Source organism: Pygocentrus nattereri, chromosome 4 (assembly GCF_015220715.1).
Source record: "Pygocentrus nattereri isolate fPygNat1 chromosome 4, fPygNat1.pri, whole genome shotgun sequence".
Classification (NCBI taxonomy): domain Eukaryota; kingdom Metazoa; phylum Chordata; class Actinopteri; order Characiformes; family Serrasalmidae; genus Pygocentrus; species Pygocentrus nattereri.
Genome location: NC_051214.1, coordinates 12,956,167 through 12,970,288, shown reverse-complemented (window position 1 = coordinate 12,970,288; position 14,122 = coordinate 12,956,167). Strand labels below are relative to the sequence as shown.

Genomic DNA, 14,122 nt, shown 5'->3' with positions numbered 1-14,122 from the left:
ATTATTACAGGAATAAACATGCAACCTGTCCCTTATATCCGGAGTCTGCCACTACAGCTGACAGGACAAGTTACACCTTCTTAAAAACAAAGCATGTGAATGCCCCTACTGAGCACAGTCCAATGAAGAGATAATAAATACCTTGGAAAGTATGAAAGTACATTATCATTACTACTATTATTATTATTATTAAATCTGAATTATGCATTTGAAAATTATATCAGTACAGTTATTATCATTACAGTAATTGTATCAGTACAGTTGTATGCAAAAGATTACACATTTCATTTATTGTTGATTTATTGGAAGTAAAAGTACATTTGATGTTTTTCCTCCCCAAACATGTTAAATTCAGCAATACAAAGTATTCATGTATTAATATGTGTAGTGGGGTCTTCATTTATTTTCACTTAAAAAAAAATTTCAACAAAAACATCATTTGGCTGGGATGCACAAACCTTTGAACACAACTGCATTAAATAATAAATAATTAGCAAGTACATCAACATATTTTGATAGTGAATTATTTTAGCAGGCATTTTCAGAGCTGCAAATTCGTTCATTTGTGAGGTCAAAACAAATGAAATATTTTTACATACTGACCACTACTACATCCAGTTATTACAGGACCAAGTATTCTCTATGTATCAGTGACTCTTTGTTTCTAGCAGTATCTGAGCTCAGGATCAACTTTCTCTCTAATCTGTTGGTAACTAGCAAACATACTTTGTCTAGACAGATAAAACACTTCTTGTAATTCGCTCTGGATAAGATCGTCTGCTAAACGCTGTAAATGTAAATGTAAGTATGTGCTCTTGACTCCCGGCATCATCAGGATTCACACCTGCATAATCTGGAGCCCTCTCAAAACTTATTTGCTCATTAATTTCCATACAGGATATTTTACCCTTCCTTTTGTTCATTGTTTCTCTGAGCTTTCCTTTTTTTTAATCACTCCATCACTTTGAAAAAATGTTTTACAATAGTTTTGTTTGTAACTAGAATTTTGGCCTAAAATATATTTAGAAATATATTCATGACAGAGATGTAGATGCTGGGTGTTGTAAGACAAAGTAGGAAGGAAAGGAAAGTTAGTATTTTAGATTTTTTTTTTTTAACCAATTTTTACCTTTTTACCAACATTACACCTTTTCTAAGACACATACAGGTTCACCAGTGGGACTAAATGTTAAATAAAAGGGCTGTATTTGTGCGGTGGATAATATGACCCCTAGGTCTCATCAGCATTGCAGTAAAGAAATTTGTGTACTAAGGTTTTATAGTATGCTCCTTTTAAAATCATACCACTCTAAATAGCGTTTACATCTCAGCGAATAAATTATGTTAATGACTCCCTTTAAATGGAGTCATTCGCTCACATAGCACTAGCGTTTTTGTAGAAAACGATAAAAAAAAAAAAAAAAAGACTGCAAACATGGCAATTACACCGAGTACTGTTGTTTATATATAGCATAACCATTTAAATTTCATCCCTTTAAACCAATGTGTGTCATTTTTTTTCATTTTGTATACTAAATATAGCTGGACAACACATGGGTTAATGAAGCATCCTGTTTCTCTGTTGTGGAAGTACCCTCAATACCCATAACATGTTCAGAAAGGCTTTTTGTGATAGAATTTATTGTAATAATGATATCATATTGGCCACTATGGATGCTGATGCCAACCGTTAGCAATTATCTATTGATGGTAGGGGTAGGGCAGCTCCCCCAGAGGGGAAGAATATTACAGAGCAAAAAATTTGATAAATAAATAATATCACACACCAGATTTGGCCCACATCTTTCGGTTTCTACCAAAGGGAAAGAGCTTTTCAGCACAGTGAGGACCAGTCTTTGTTTTGTGGTCAGCAAGCCTGTACACTTTGATAACACATGGGAGTTAGTGGCCTTTAATGTCTGCCCCTGACTTCTTATGATCCTTCAATAAAGCATTATCAAAAAACCCACCTCTGCAGAGCCTATTACCTTTAATTTTCTTTCTTTTTTCCAGTGAAGTCTTCCATTCGGGGTTGATCTCCTCATATCCAGGCTTCAGCAATAAAGAGAGAAACAGATGCAGACAGACAAAAAGAAACAGAGAAAGAAGGAAAGGTTAGAAGACTGTTCAGTGTGGTAAGCCGCTCTGTATGAAACAACAGTACATGTGCTGAATGCACAACAGCATCTAAATCATTAAGACAACCATTACAGGCTTACTGTGCACCACAAGAGCAAGAAAATACACAAACACAGGTTTGCTTTCGTAACCTATTAGGACAGGGGGTCATTCATACTTCAAACACATTACTTTACATGTACACATACACACTCTGTATGTGTGTATATTTGCATACATTGTTAGCCCCCTTTTACCCTACATGTATTATTTGGGATCAGTGGATCATTATCAGCACTGCAGTGACGCTGCTGGTGGTGGTGTGTTAGTATGTGTTGTTCTGGTATAAGTGGATCAGACACAGCAGCGCTGCTGGAGTTTTTAAACCCCTTGTCCACTCACTGTCACACCTACATTGTTGGTCTACCATGTAAACGTAAAGTCAGAGAGAGTAGCTCATCCATTTCTGCACAGCTTCTGTCGCGAATCCTCTAATTCTTTACCAGGTGATCACGGGATGCTGGTGGCTGGGTATGTTTGGTTGGTGGACTATTCTCAGTCCAACAGTGACACCGAGGTGTTTGAAAACATCAGCAGCACTGCTGTGTCTGATCCACTCATACCAGTGCAACATACCGACATGCCACCACCACATGACCACTAAAATACAGGAAGAGGGGGCTAAGAATTGCAAAGAATTCAGAAACAATTTTCAGACCTACTGAAAAATAAGACGTGCAGCTAAAAACAGTAGCACCACTTATCGTGGTTGACCACTTTTAAACAATGTACCACCTCAAAAGAAAACATCTGGAAGCGATAAGACAGACAACTATTTCACCCCTGTGCTCAGAGAGACAGTGTGATGCATGGTGGTATGAGGAAATCACCCATGGGTGTGCAAAATTACAGAGAAGGACACAGTGGACTGCAACAACTTTCAAGAGCTAATGGGCTATACTGAGCAAAAGCTAGTCCCCACCATGGCATTTACGTTTATTTCACCTTAAACTAGTAAAAATATAACTTTAGAACATAGAACTTCTAAATTGTGAGTTTTGTTGCTTTCGTAAGATGGAAAAAGTACACATCCTCTACATGGACCACACTTCTGAACAGTTTAATGCATAAGTATTGCTTATTTGCTGAACTGAACATAATGGAAAGAAAAGGAACATAAAATGTGGCCTGTACGAAAGTTATGGCATGTAATGTTGGTGGTGTTTTCAATTCCCCAACATATTAAACTCAACAAATAAATCTATATTTCAGCGTGTTCTCTACAGAGGATGTATTAAGTTATTTTTAATGAGAAAATTAACAACTTTACTCTTATGCCTGGTCCCACCCATCAGTAATACGCTCCATGGTGTCACACAAGAAAAAAAAATTAAATCTTTGTGCACTAATAAGGAATTCAGTCGATTTGTACATTCAAAAATGTGCATATATCATATATTTTACAATTGCTTCAAACACAGCTCAGCCAGTCATATTTCAGAAATGGAACTACACATTTTATAACATGTTTTGATGATATCCATGATTTCAGACTTGAAGGTTAATCAAAAACTAATTCTAGTCAATTACAGGTCAAAAGGAATTGCATCCCTGATATTTATGCTCTTCCTTAATAAATATGAACGGTTTGTACATAAATAGGGATGAACAGATAGATGGAAAAAGGATAAGAAAACATTTTGGCAATTCATTATTTCAGCTTGCATTTTCAAAGCTGTAAAGTCGCACGTTTACGAGCTCCTGCTGGTGTGGGTTCAGTGCAGTGCACACAAAAGCAACTTGCTTGCTAATGCTTGGAAACTTGACAGACACACTTCAGACTGCTAAATGTGTGGGAGTGAGTGAATGAGTTACAAGGCCATCTCTATGAACTTGCCACTGAAAAAAAGAGGTGTTTTCCATTATAGTGGAGTCACTCTGGTATTTAGCTGTGGATGAAATAGATCAAAAATATCACAACACTTGAATACATGCACAACATGCATCATGACTTTTAACCCAATCTTAAACCTTAACGTCAGTATTCAAGCAGTTTTACCATTTTAGATTTAGATCATGAAATATCAAGCTTTAAAAGTACTTCACAAAAGCAGAACCATTTTGTTTGTTCCAAGACAGCAGGTTAACCCTTTTTATCTCCTTTATTCTACAAAGACAAGACATTTTTGTCCTGGAAATAAACAAAAACACACGTGTATACCCCACTGCACCTGTGCTAGCCTCTGCTCGCGGCCCACTGACACCCAGCAGAGGGAGTTTATTACCTGCTCCTCTTGCATCCAGCTGCTCCTCTGTTTGAGCGATGGAATGTCCCACAGACTGAGCGTGCCCGAGAAGTGGATTACAGCCAGCATTGAACCGTCAGGGGAAATACTCATCCTGAACACACCGTCCTGCACATATGCATGAACACATGTACATAAACAGACACAAACACCATTCATGTTCTACAAATCAAAAGTCTGAACCAATTTATTTTCAGCCAAATAAAATTCACTGCGCTTGCACACAGAACCATATTTTCTTAGTTTTACAGGTAATTAGTACGAAAAAAAAAAGTTACATTTGTCCACAATTATGAACGAAGCTGTAGGTGTCGCCATATTCCTTCAAGAATGAAGATATACTGAACTTACAATGAAAATCCAGGAGGTTTCCCACAGGTCTAAAATTTACTTGGGCAGTGCCACCTGGAAGGGGGGTGGGGGTGGGGGCGTTTTTCAAATATGTACAGTAATCCAAACTCATTTTTGTTTTCTTTAACTTACTTGAAAATTCAACTACATTGTGTGATCTAGAATACAAGAAGAAAGAAGTGCAACATCTTGTAATTTCGTAAATTGGTTTTCATTGGTTAATTTAAATATATGTCTGTCAGCAGTTATCACTGGATAACAAATACGTCTGTCTTTGCTTATCACTGGTTAATTTAAATCCTTCTGTCATTGGATATCATTGGTTAAATGAATTCCTTCTGTCACTGGTCACCACTAGTTAATTTAAATATTTCTGTTATTAATTATCACTGGTGAATTTACACTCTTATTTCATTGATCATCACTGGTTAAATTACTTCCTTCTGTCTGGCTATCACTGGTTAATTTAATCCTTATTTATATGTATATTCACCGTCGTCCTTTATTCATATTGCTCTTGTTATGTTACTGTTTTGCTATCCAGTGTTGACTAGAAAAGGATGGTTTCCCCTTTTGAGTCTTGGTTCCTTTATGTCGCTCTTAGGGAGTTTCTTCCCTGCCACTATTGCCATCGGCTTGCTGACTTGGGGCTTGGACCGGAATTTCTGTAAAGCTGCTTGTAAAAAGCACTATACAAAAATGGGAATTGAAAATGGGACACAATATACTTTTGTGGCTGCCCAAGTATGGCATAAACACGGGGATAACACTGAGCCTCATACTGAAAAGTGAGAAAGGAAAACAACGTGACAATTTATTATAAATAGATAATTACACTATATTATCACTACCTGAAACCATCTAGTTCATAATATTTTAATCTGTATGAGTAATTATTGAATATACAACAATAAATTTTGTAACAAGTCAAGTAATTGGCTTTTGAACAGCAGTATGCACTGGTCCAAACTGTCACAGACCTGCCACACACTTTATTCTTTAAAACAATAAAAGTTTAAGTAATTAACAATACAGAGTTGATAAGCAGGCCATTATTTAATTGACTCTGACATAAAAAAGGCAAAGTGGGAGAGAGGAAGCAAAAGAGAAAGAAACGGTAATTACCTGCTCATTGTTTTGCCTGGAAAAAAGTCTAAAACTGGGCATTCTGAAAAGGCCTCTCCTCTGGGACTGGACAGAATCAAGAAATTATGATTACCATCTCCGCTAATTAACAGCCACATTTATTCAGAATATTTCATTTTTTTTCCCACTTCGCAAATTACAGCCATTATCAGTGGGCTGTGAACGGGTCAGGGAATATTTAAATTAAGTTATCTGCCTTTAATGGAGAATTGCTCCGTGTCTGTGTGTGTGCGCGTGTCTTACTGCACTGACGTCGTCTTCGTAACTGGTCACTTGTTTATAGTGTGGAGATCCTGACAGCACTCTCCAGGCAGTGATGCCGCAGCGGGTGGCCCTGGACGCTTTGCTGTCATTTGATTCACAGCCGCCCACCAGCAGCAACCTGACAAAGACGCATCATCAAAATCGGACACAAAGAGATCAATATTTTATAATGTATATACTATATCCTACCTGCAGTAATTATGCTCTTACATAGACAGAGAGACAGACAGAGAGACAGACAGAGAGACAGACAGAGAGAGACCGAAATAGAGCTCAAGACAGACAGACAGAGAGACAGACAGACAGAGAGACAGACAGACAGAGAGACAGAGAGACAGACAGACACTGTAGCCTAGTAAAGTTAGACTATTTGTACTCTGTTCGAATAGGAGTTACCATTGCAGCAACAGTAAGACTAGACAACACTTAATTTTAAAAAAATTAATACTGATACAAAGTTACTGTTGCAGCTGCAGTAAAAATATTGTGATATTACTGAAACAGTTTCAGTTTTTAAAATTCCATGTACTGGAGCTGCCCTGAGCTAGCCACATCACAATGCAGTGTGGGAGATACAAACATAAAGCTGTTACTAAAACAGAGAGCAGCACAGGCAGCACAGATCAGAAGGTCACACCTTCTACTAAACATTAGAGAGAAAACCCACACACTGCCTGTGGAGGGAGAGTCTGAAGGTAGAGGAAGTGAGAGAGGGTGTCTGCACTAGATAGAGATACAGACAGACAGACAGACAGACAGACAGACAGACAGACAGACAGACAGACAGACAGACAGACAGAGTTGCATTGGAGAGAGACCAGGCCTGTAGATCTGGGCAAATAAGAGCAGGAAAGATGGAGAAGAAGATTGTGTCAAAGCCAGACCTTCCAGAAACTTCTCATCAGTTAAGCCAAAGACCAGTGTGAGAGGGCGATAAGACAAGAAAGCAGGCAGCCACACAGCTAACCCGGTCACATAAACATACACACACTCACTCACACTGGGCTAAGACTGCCCCCTGGTGACAGGTTACACACTAAAGCGGTCCATTCGACTGTAAAAAAAATCAACTGTACCAAAGTATCAGCAAATATTTTTCACTACACTCGTAATAGTAATACTCAGAAATGTCTTTAAAAACTTTTTAAAGCATTAAAAAAAGTCTCATCATGCCATAGCTGTTGAAATATGTTGCAAACTATATAATAATAATAATAATAATAATAATAATAATAATAATAATAATAATAATCTTCATTTATGCAACACTTTACAATTGAGTTTTAAAAACTAATTTTACAGGAATATAATGAAAACATTTGATAAATCGAAAACCCGCAAAATTAGAAACTACACAACAGAATTTTAAAGTAAAATCAATTTAAAAACATCCTATACAACAAATAACCAAAAGAAATCTAACTCAACCCAAAAGAAATCTGTAACCACCACTACATTTGTTGAAAACATGATTACTCACTTCCCACAGCAGTGCTTCAGCAACTGCTTTCATGTGGGGTTTTGGGGGTGTGCTGAAGACAGACAGCTAATGCAATTTGCATGAAGTCAAATGTCTTATTTGAGCCAAACCAGAATTAAATTGATTTGTCAGGCGGAGGACAATGTGCCATAATCTTAATTTAGCAAGGCAGCTACACAACCAAATAGATACCTCAGTTGTTCAATAACCGAGATAATTGTGACAATTATGCTAGCTTTGCTGTATTTATTTAGCCTACTGAGCTACCTGGTTTATACCACTGGGGTCACCAAAGATTGTATGTTTCCTTCATGTAATGGATGCTGGGAATTGTAGTGAGAGAACAGTGATGAATGAAACAGTCATGCATTCTGTAAACGGGGCATTCATGGGCTGGAGCTTAAGGAACCGGCCCTGTGACCAGAATGTTGCCGGTTCGGTCCCCAGTGCCGACAGTAGATGACTGAGGTGTCCTTGAGCAAGACATCTAACCCCCAACTGCTCACTGCCCCCTAGTGTGTGTGTGCTCACTAGCGTGTATGTGGTGTTTCACTGCATGGATGGGTTAAATGCGGAGGTGAAATTTCCCCGGACTAATAAGGGTCACTTAAACTTAAACTTAAAATGGATGCTGGGACATACAACACAGAACGCAGAATATTACATACTACAATAAATAAACTACGTAGCATGGAGTTTTAGACTGAGGTGTGAAAGCTTTTCAAAGCGTGCGTGAGCGCAAGGACTCATCACCGATGAACTGATTAAACTGATTAAAATTGCTAACTCTTTCATTCATGTGTGCATGTGATTCAAATGGCTCTGGTAAATCCAGCTCACAGGTTCCTTGCTGCAGTGAACTGGTAATGCAAATGTATTTTAACACCGATTATAAAAAAAATAAAGCTACTTTTCCAGGTCAGAGACCTCTGGGCCTGCACTCACCTATGGCCTGGATGGTAGATTGCAGCGGTCACACCATTAAAGTAATGAGTGGAGAAGCTGAAGGTGTGGCTCTCCTGGAAGCCTTGATTTGTTCCCATACTGAAAGACAAAACACAAATGGGAGGGGGGAAAAAAAAAAATGACAAATATGACACGTGTGTCAATTATAGCTCCAATTATCTACTGGCTAAAATCCTCAGTGCAGCAAACTAAAGGAAAATCTAATCTTACTACAAATGTAATCAACCAAGACATGGTTGGTGTTTGAAGTTTGCTCCTTTCGTTTTGCACTGGAGCTTTGAGGATAACGTGCATAACAACATAACCAGCAGTGGAAGCTTATATTGCACCAATTAGCATCATACATGCTGCCTGCCTAAACCATCACACGTTTTGCCGTGTTTTTTTCCTTCACCCAATTGTCCATCCCAATTTCGCCACAAGCTGGGTCACACAATGCTACAAAACTTGAAGGGTGAGGGTTGGACGTGCTTCCTCTGAGACATGTGAAGCTTCACCATCTAGCCACACTGCCACTAACACAATGTCAACGGATGGCTTGATGCTCTTGGAGGAGACTCCTAGAGGCCTGATATGGGAAGAGGATGGGCCATCCTGAACAGAGAGAGTGCAACTTCAATTATGCTCTCCTGGACTCTCCTGACGACAGGAACAACAATTAAGGTATTGCATTTGAGGCCTGTCAGGCCCCCAACATTATAAGGCAGCCCATCAGTGTTAGCTTGACACACAGATCTGCAGATTCACAGTGAAAATACTTCTATTCTTTTATAAAATACAATATTGTATTAAAAACTGTGTTATCAGTATAATAATTAGGGTAGAAAAAATTATCTATGTAATAATCAATGGAATAATAATCAATGGAAAGGACTCTTCTGTCTGAAGTCTGACCTTTATGTACAAAGCCATCAAATGGTCAATGTCACAAATTAACTTATTAGCTTGAGTAGTGACCTAACAATTATTTCATCACTTTTCATGCCATTCTTTGCTTTAAATATTTTTAAATTCTAAACCGTTCTCTTTTGTAACTCCAGGTAAATCACAGACTTTTGGACTACATGCTTCTACTTGTTAGCTACATGAGCTTCATAGCTCCAGCACAAAACTAAAGAAGCCTGTCTTTACCTATGAACTACATTTGGTGACATTCAAGGTGAAAGTGCGAGAAATTTTTTCATCAAGCTAATCCTTCAAAGTAGTCAAAATGGAGTACAACTAGCAGCACTCTTTGCCAAAAGCAGGTGAAGGACAAAGGCGGTTTAGGGAGCGTGAGCATTTTCCTATACAAAATTATCAGGGGGCTTCATGTGCTTTAATGTTTTGAGCAAATCATTGCAATGCTAGATGAAATACCTCCAAAAGGCTTTGAAAACTCCAAATCACAATTACTCCCACACTCAACAGTAACGAGGGATACTGAGAAAAAAACGCTTCCATTCGAGATTTCAAAGCGTCCCACTGTGGACCCTGAAAAGTAACTGCACTGCACTTTTGTCTTAAGAACAGACGTGTGAAACTTGGTAGACATAAATACTTTCAAAAAAGTCAAAGACAAAGAATTACAAATAATAAAATCAATAAATAATCATAATTTTGAAAGTCTGTTCTTGGCAAGTTCTACTCTGAAAAGAAGTCCAGCAAAAGATCTTAAAAGTAAACTCCAGCTCAAAACGTGGCCTCGATTTATTAGCATGGTAGAAGTGAAAAAACAGAAAACCATGGTCAGTCTGCTTATGATCCCCATCTATTTCAATTTAATAAAATTACATTTGATGGAAAGGGGAATATGACACCACAAAGAAAAAAATTAATTTTCTTGGGTTCAGATTAGACATTCATGCCACATTTGATCCATACTTTGCTTTCTTCCATAATTCGGAGACGTGGAGTTGGCCGTAGGAGGGCAACAACCCAGCATCAGGACCGCTACCTGCACCTTTGTGCAAGGAGGAACAGGAGGAGCACTGCCAGAGCCCTGCAAAATGACCTCCAGCAGGCCACAAATGTGCATGTGTCTGCACAAACGGTTAGAAACCGACTCCATGAGGATGGCATGAGGGCCCGACGTCCACAGATGGTGGTTGTGCTCACAGCCCAACACCGTGCAGGACGCTTGGCATTTGCCAGAGAACACCAAGATTGGCAAATTCACCACTGGCGCCCTGTGCTCTTCACAGATGAAAGCAGGCTCACACTGAGCACATGTGACAGACGTGACAGAGTCTGGAGACGCCGTGGAGAGCGATCTGCTGCCTGCAACATCCTTCAGCATGACCGATTTGGCAGTGGGTCAGTAATGGTGTGGGGTGGCATTTCTTTGGAGGGCCGCACAGCCCTCCATGTGCTCGCCAGAGGTAGCCTGACTGCCATTAGGTACCGAGAGGAGATCCTCAGACCCCTTGTGAGACCATATGCTGGTGCGGTTGGCCCTGGGTTCCTCCTAAAGCAGGACAATGCTAGACCTCATGTGGCTGGAGTGTGTCAGCAGTTCCTGCAAGATGAAGGCATTGAAGCTATGGACTGGCCCGCCCGTTCCCCAGACCTGAATCCGATTGAGCACATCTGGGACGACATGTCTCGCTCCATCCACCAACGCCACGTTGCACCACAGACTGTCCAGGAGTTGGTGGATGCTTTAGTCCAGGTCTGGGAGGAGATCCCTCAGGAGACCATCCGCCACCTCATCAGGAGCATGCCCAGGTGTTGTAGGGAGATAATACAGGCACGTGGAGGCCACACACAATACTGAGCCTCATTTTGACTTGTTTAAGGACATTACATCAAAGTTGGATCAGCCTGTCGTGTGTTTTTTCCACTTTAATTTTGTGTGTGACTCCAAATCCAGGCCTCCATTGGTTAATACATTTGATTTCCATTGATGATTTTTGTGTGATTTTGTTGTCGGCACATTCAACTTTGTACAGAACAAAGTATTCAATGAGAATATTTCATTCATTCACATCTAGGATGTGTTATTTGAGTGTTCCCTTTATTTTTTTGAGCAGTGTATTAATAACATGAGTAAAAAACAAAATGTTTGAATGTTTGTCATGTTTCAGTATTTGGTAATTCCCTTTTTGCCTTAATGATACAGTTTGTGCAAAAGTCCCTGATCAGTAGATCAAATCCACCCAAGAGTCATCTGAACACTAACTTTTTTTTGCTTAAAATACTTAAAAATTCTAAGCCATTGTCTTTGTAATTCCAGGTTTAAATGATAGAAATCACAGATTTCCCATGTCATCCCCTTTGGACCCCATGGCATGCTTCCACTTGTTAGCTATGTGAGCTTCATAGCTCCAGTGCAAAGCTAAATAAGCCTGCCTTCGCCTTTCTACTACATTTCAAGTAAGGAGAAAAGTGAGTGTATTTTTCACCAAGCTAGTCTGTTAAAGTACCGAGAATTGTGCCCAACTAGCAGCACTCTTTTCCAAAAGAAGGTGAAGGACAAAGGCAGTTTAGGGAGCATTAGTGTTTGCCTATACAAAATCATCAGAGGGCTTCATGTGCCTTAATGTGTTGAGCAAACCGTTGCAATACTAGATGAAATACATCCAAAAGGCTTTGAAAAATCCAAATCACAATTACTCCCACACTCAACAGTAATGAGGGCTGCTGAGAAAAAAAGAGAAAAAAAAAAAGAGAGAAAAAAAAAAAACACAACACTTTCATTTGAGATTTCAAAGTGTCCCACTGTGGACCCAGGAAAGTTTTTTTTTTTCTCTTAAAAAAATAAAATAAATAAATTCTGCACTTTTCACTTGAAAACAGATGTCTGGAATCTGGTAGACATAAAGACTTTCAAAAGTCAAAAGACATGCTGAGCTGAGAATTACAAAAATAAAATTATTGAATGACTTATTATAATTTAAAAACTCTTGTTGTACTCTACTTATCATTCTACTCTGAAAAGAAGCCCAGCTTCCAGCTCCAGCTCAAAATGTGGCCTCTGTTTATTAGTGTGTAGAAAACCAGAAATCTATGGTTGGTCTGCTTGTGCTCTCTATCCATTTCAATTACATAAAATTACAATTTGACAGAATGGGGAATAAGACACCCCAAAGAGATTCGTGTTGTTTATTTCCAAGTTTAAATGAACAAAACACCAGATTTTCAAGGTGGTCTTGGACCTGTGGACTTCATTGTATTTAACTGTCTTTCATTCCTTAAAAGTCAGCTTTAAAACATTTAATGATTGCCAGTCTTTACCATTTGTGCTTCTCTACTCATCAAACGAATGCATTAACAAATCACCTGTGGCACACATCACATTTAAAATGGTGTTGTCTGGATGCCCTGACATACTGTAGGTGGGTAAATTGGATGTTTTCAGTGAATCGCTCCTACAAGTGCTTCAAAAACCTATTCAGAATGCACTTCTGATCAGAGAGCTCTTCACAAAATGTAATCTTTGTCCAGTTATTAGAAACATTTTGTGACCTTATAGCTCCACTTTGCCGGTGTATAATTAGAGACTACAGCTCATCTGTTGATGCATGTGTGTTAGATCTTCGTCAGTGGTCACTTTGTCAGCTCTTTGGCTGACAGACCATGCTGAGTGAAACTGACAAGTGTAAAAATACTATACTGCTGTTTCTAACACACTCATACCAACACCACACAGACTACCATGTCAGTGTTACTATATATCTGGTCAAAAGAAGTGCTGTGGTCAGAAAACTGACTAATGACAAAAGAGGTAGAGGGTAACTGTGTATGCCAATGTATGGGCTGCAGTCTAAGGAGCCCTGCTGGTGACATCCCATATGAATAAAAATAACGCATGGTCACAACTTGGTAGCAGTCTGTAATATATAGTGGACCTATAATGTAGGTAGGCCTCAAAGGGCATCTTTCCACTGCAAAATACTGGAACATTTGGCACAAGAAAATTGGAACTTATTCCACTCACTATTAGTCCAGTACTGACATTTTTCTTGGATCTAGAACCTTAATGTCATGTGGTTTCCATTTGGGTCAGTTCTCATTTCTGAATGTGCCTATGGAACCTAGTGAAGCACAAGGTAGGTGTTAATAAAGTGATCAAGTAACTCTATTCTGTGTTTAGTATGTTCACCTGACAAGGTAGCTCTTGAGTTGGCCTCCATAGGTGATGACGAGCAGCTCCGCTGACCACTGGGCGCTAGCAGTGTACTCCAGAAAGATCAGTCCAGCAGCAGCATAGCTGAAATCACCAGGGAAACTCACAGCCTGTGGGCATGAGAGAGAGAGAGGAGGGTGGGGGTGAGAGTGTTCTTGCAGAAGTTTAAGACAATCGGGTTTTTAAGAGGAAGTTTGAAAGTGAGAGTTTCTCTGAAGATTGTGCTCTAACACAAGGACAGAATAGTATGCAGTAATGCAGAGGAGATGACAGAGATGTGGATGTGTTAGTCAGAACAGGGGAGGTGAAGGATTGACTAGTACTTCACGCTGACAGCTATCTAAAGAGTGACAGAGGGAAGACTGGGTGAATGTGAAAGGAAAC

The 14,122-nt window shown here is 39.2% G+C and overlaps 1 protein-coding gene across 1 annotated transcript in view; it reads right to left on the bottom strand.

Moving 5' to 3' along the window:
• Positions 1-14,122, bottom strand: part of nbas (NBAS subunit of NRZ tethering complex) — a 337,358-nt gene that overhangs the window by 305,713 nt on the left and 17,523 nt on the right. Inside the window, exons 8-13 of the mRNA XM_037537972.1 lie at positions 13,715-13,848; positions 8,611-8,709; positions 6,165-6,303; positions 5,901-5,966; positions 4,404-4,532; positions 1,989-2,052 (exon numbers count right to left, since the gene is read on the bottom strand). Coding sequence (XP_037393869.1) covers positions 1,989-2,052; positions 4,404-4,532; positions 5,901-5,966; positions 6,165-6,303; positions 8,611-8,709; positions 13,715-13,848 — 631 coding nt within the window. The remainder of the gene's footprint in view (positions 1-1,988; positions 2,053-4,403; positions 4,533-5,900; positions 5,967-6,164; positions 6,304-8,610; positions 8,710-13,714; positions 13,849-14,122) is intronic.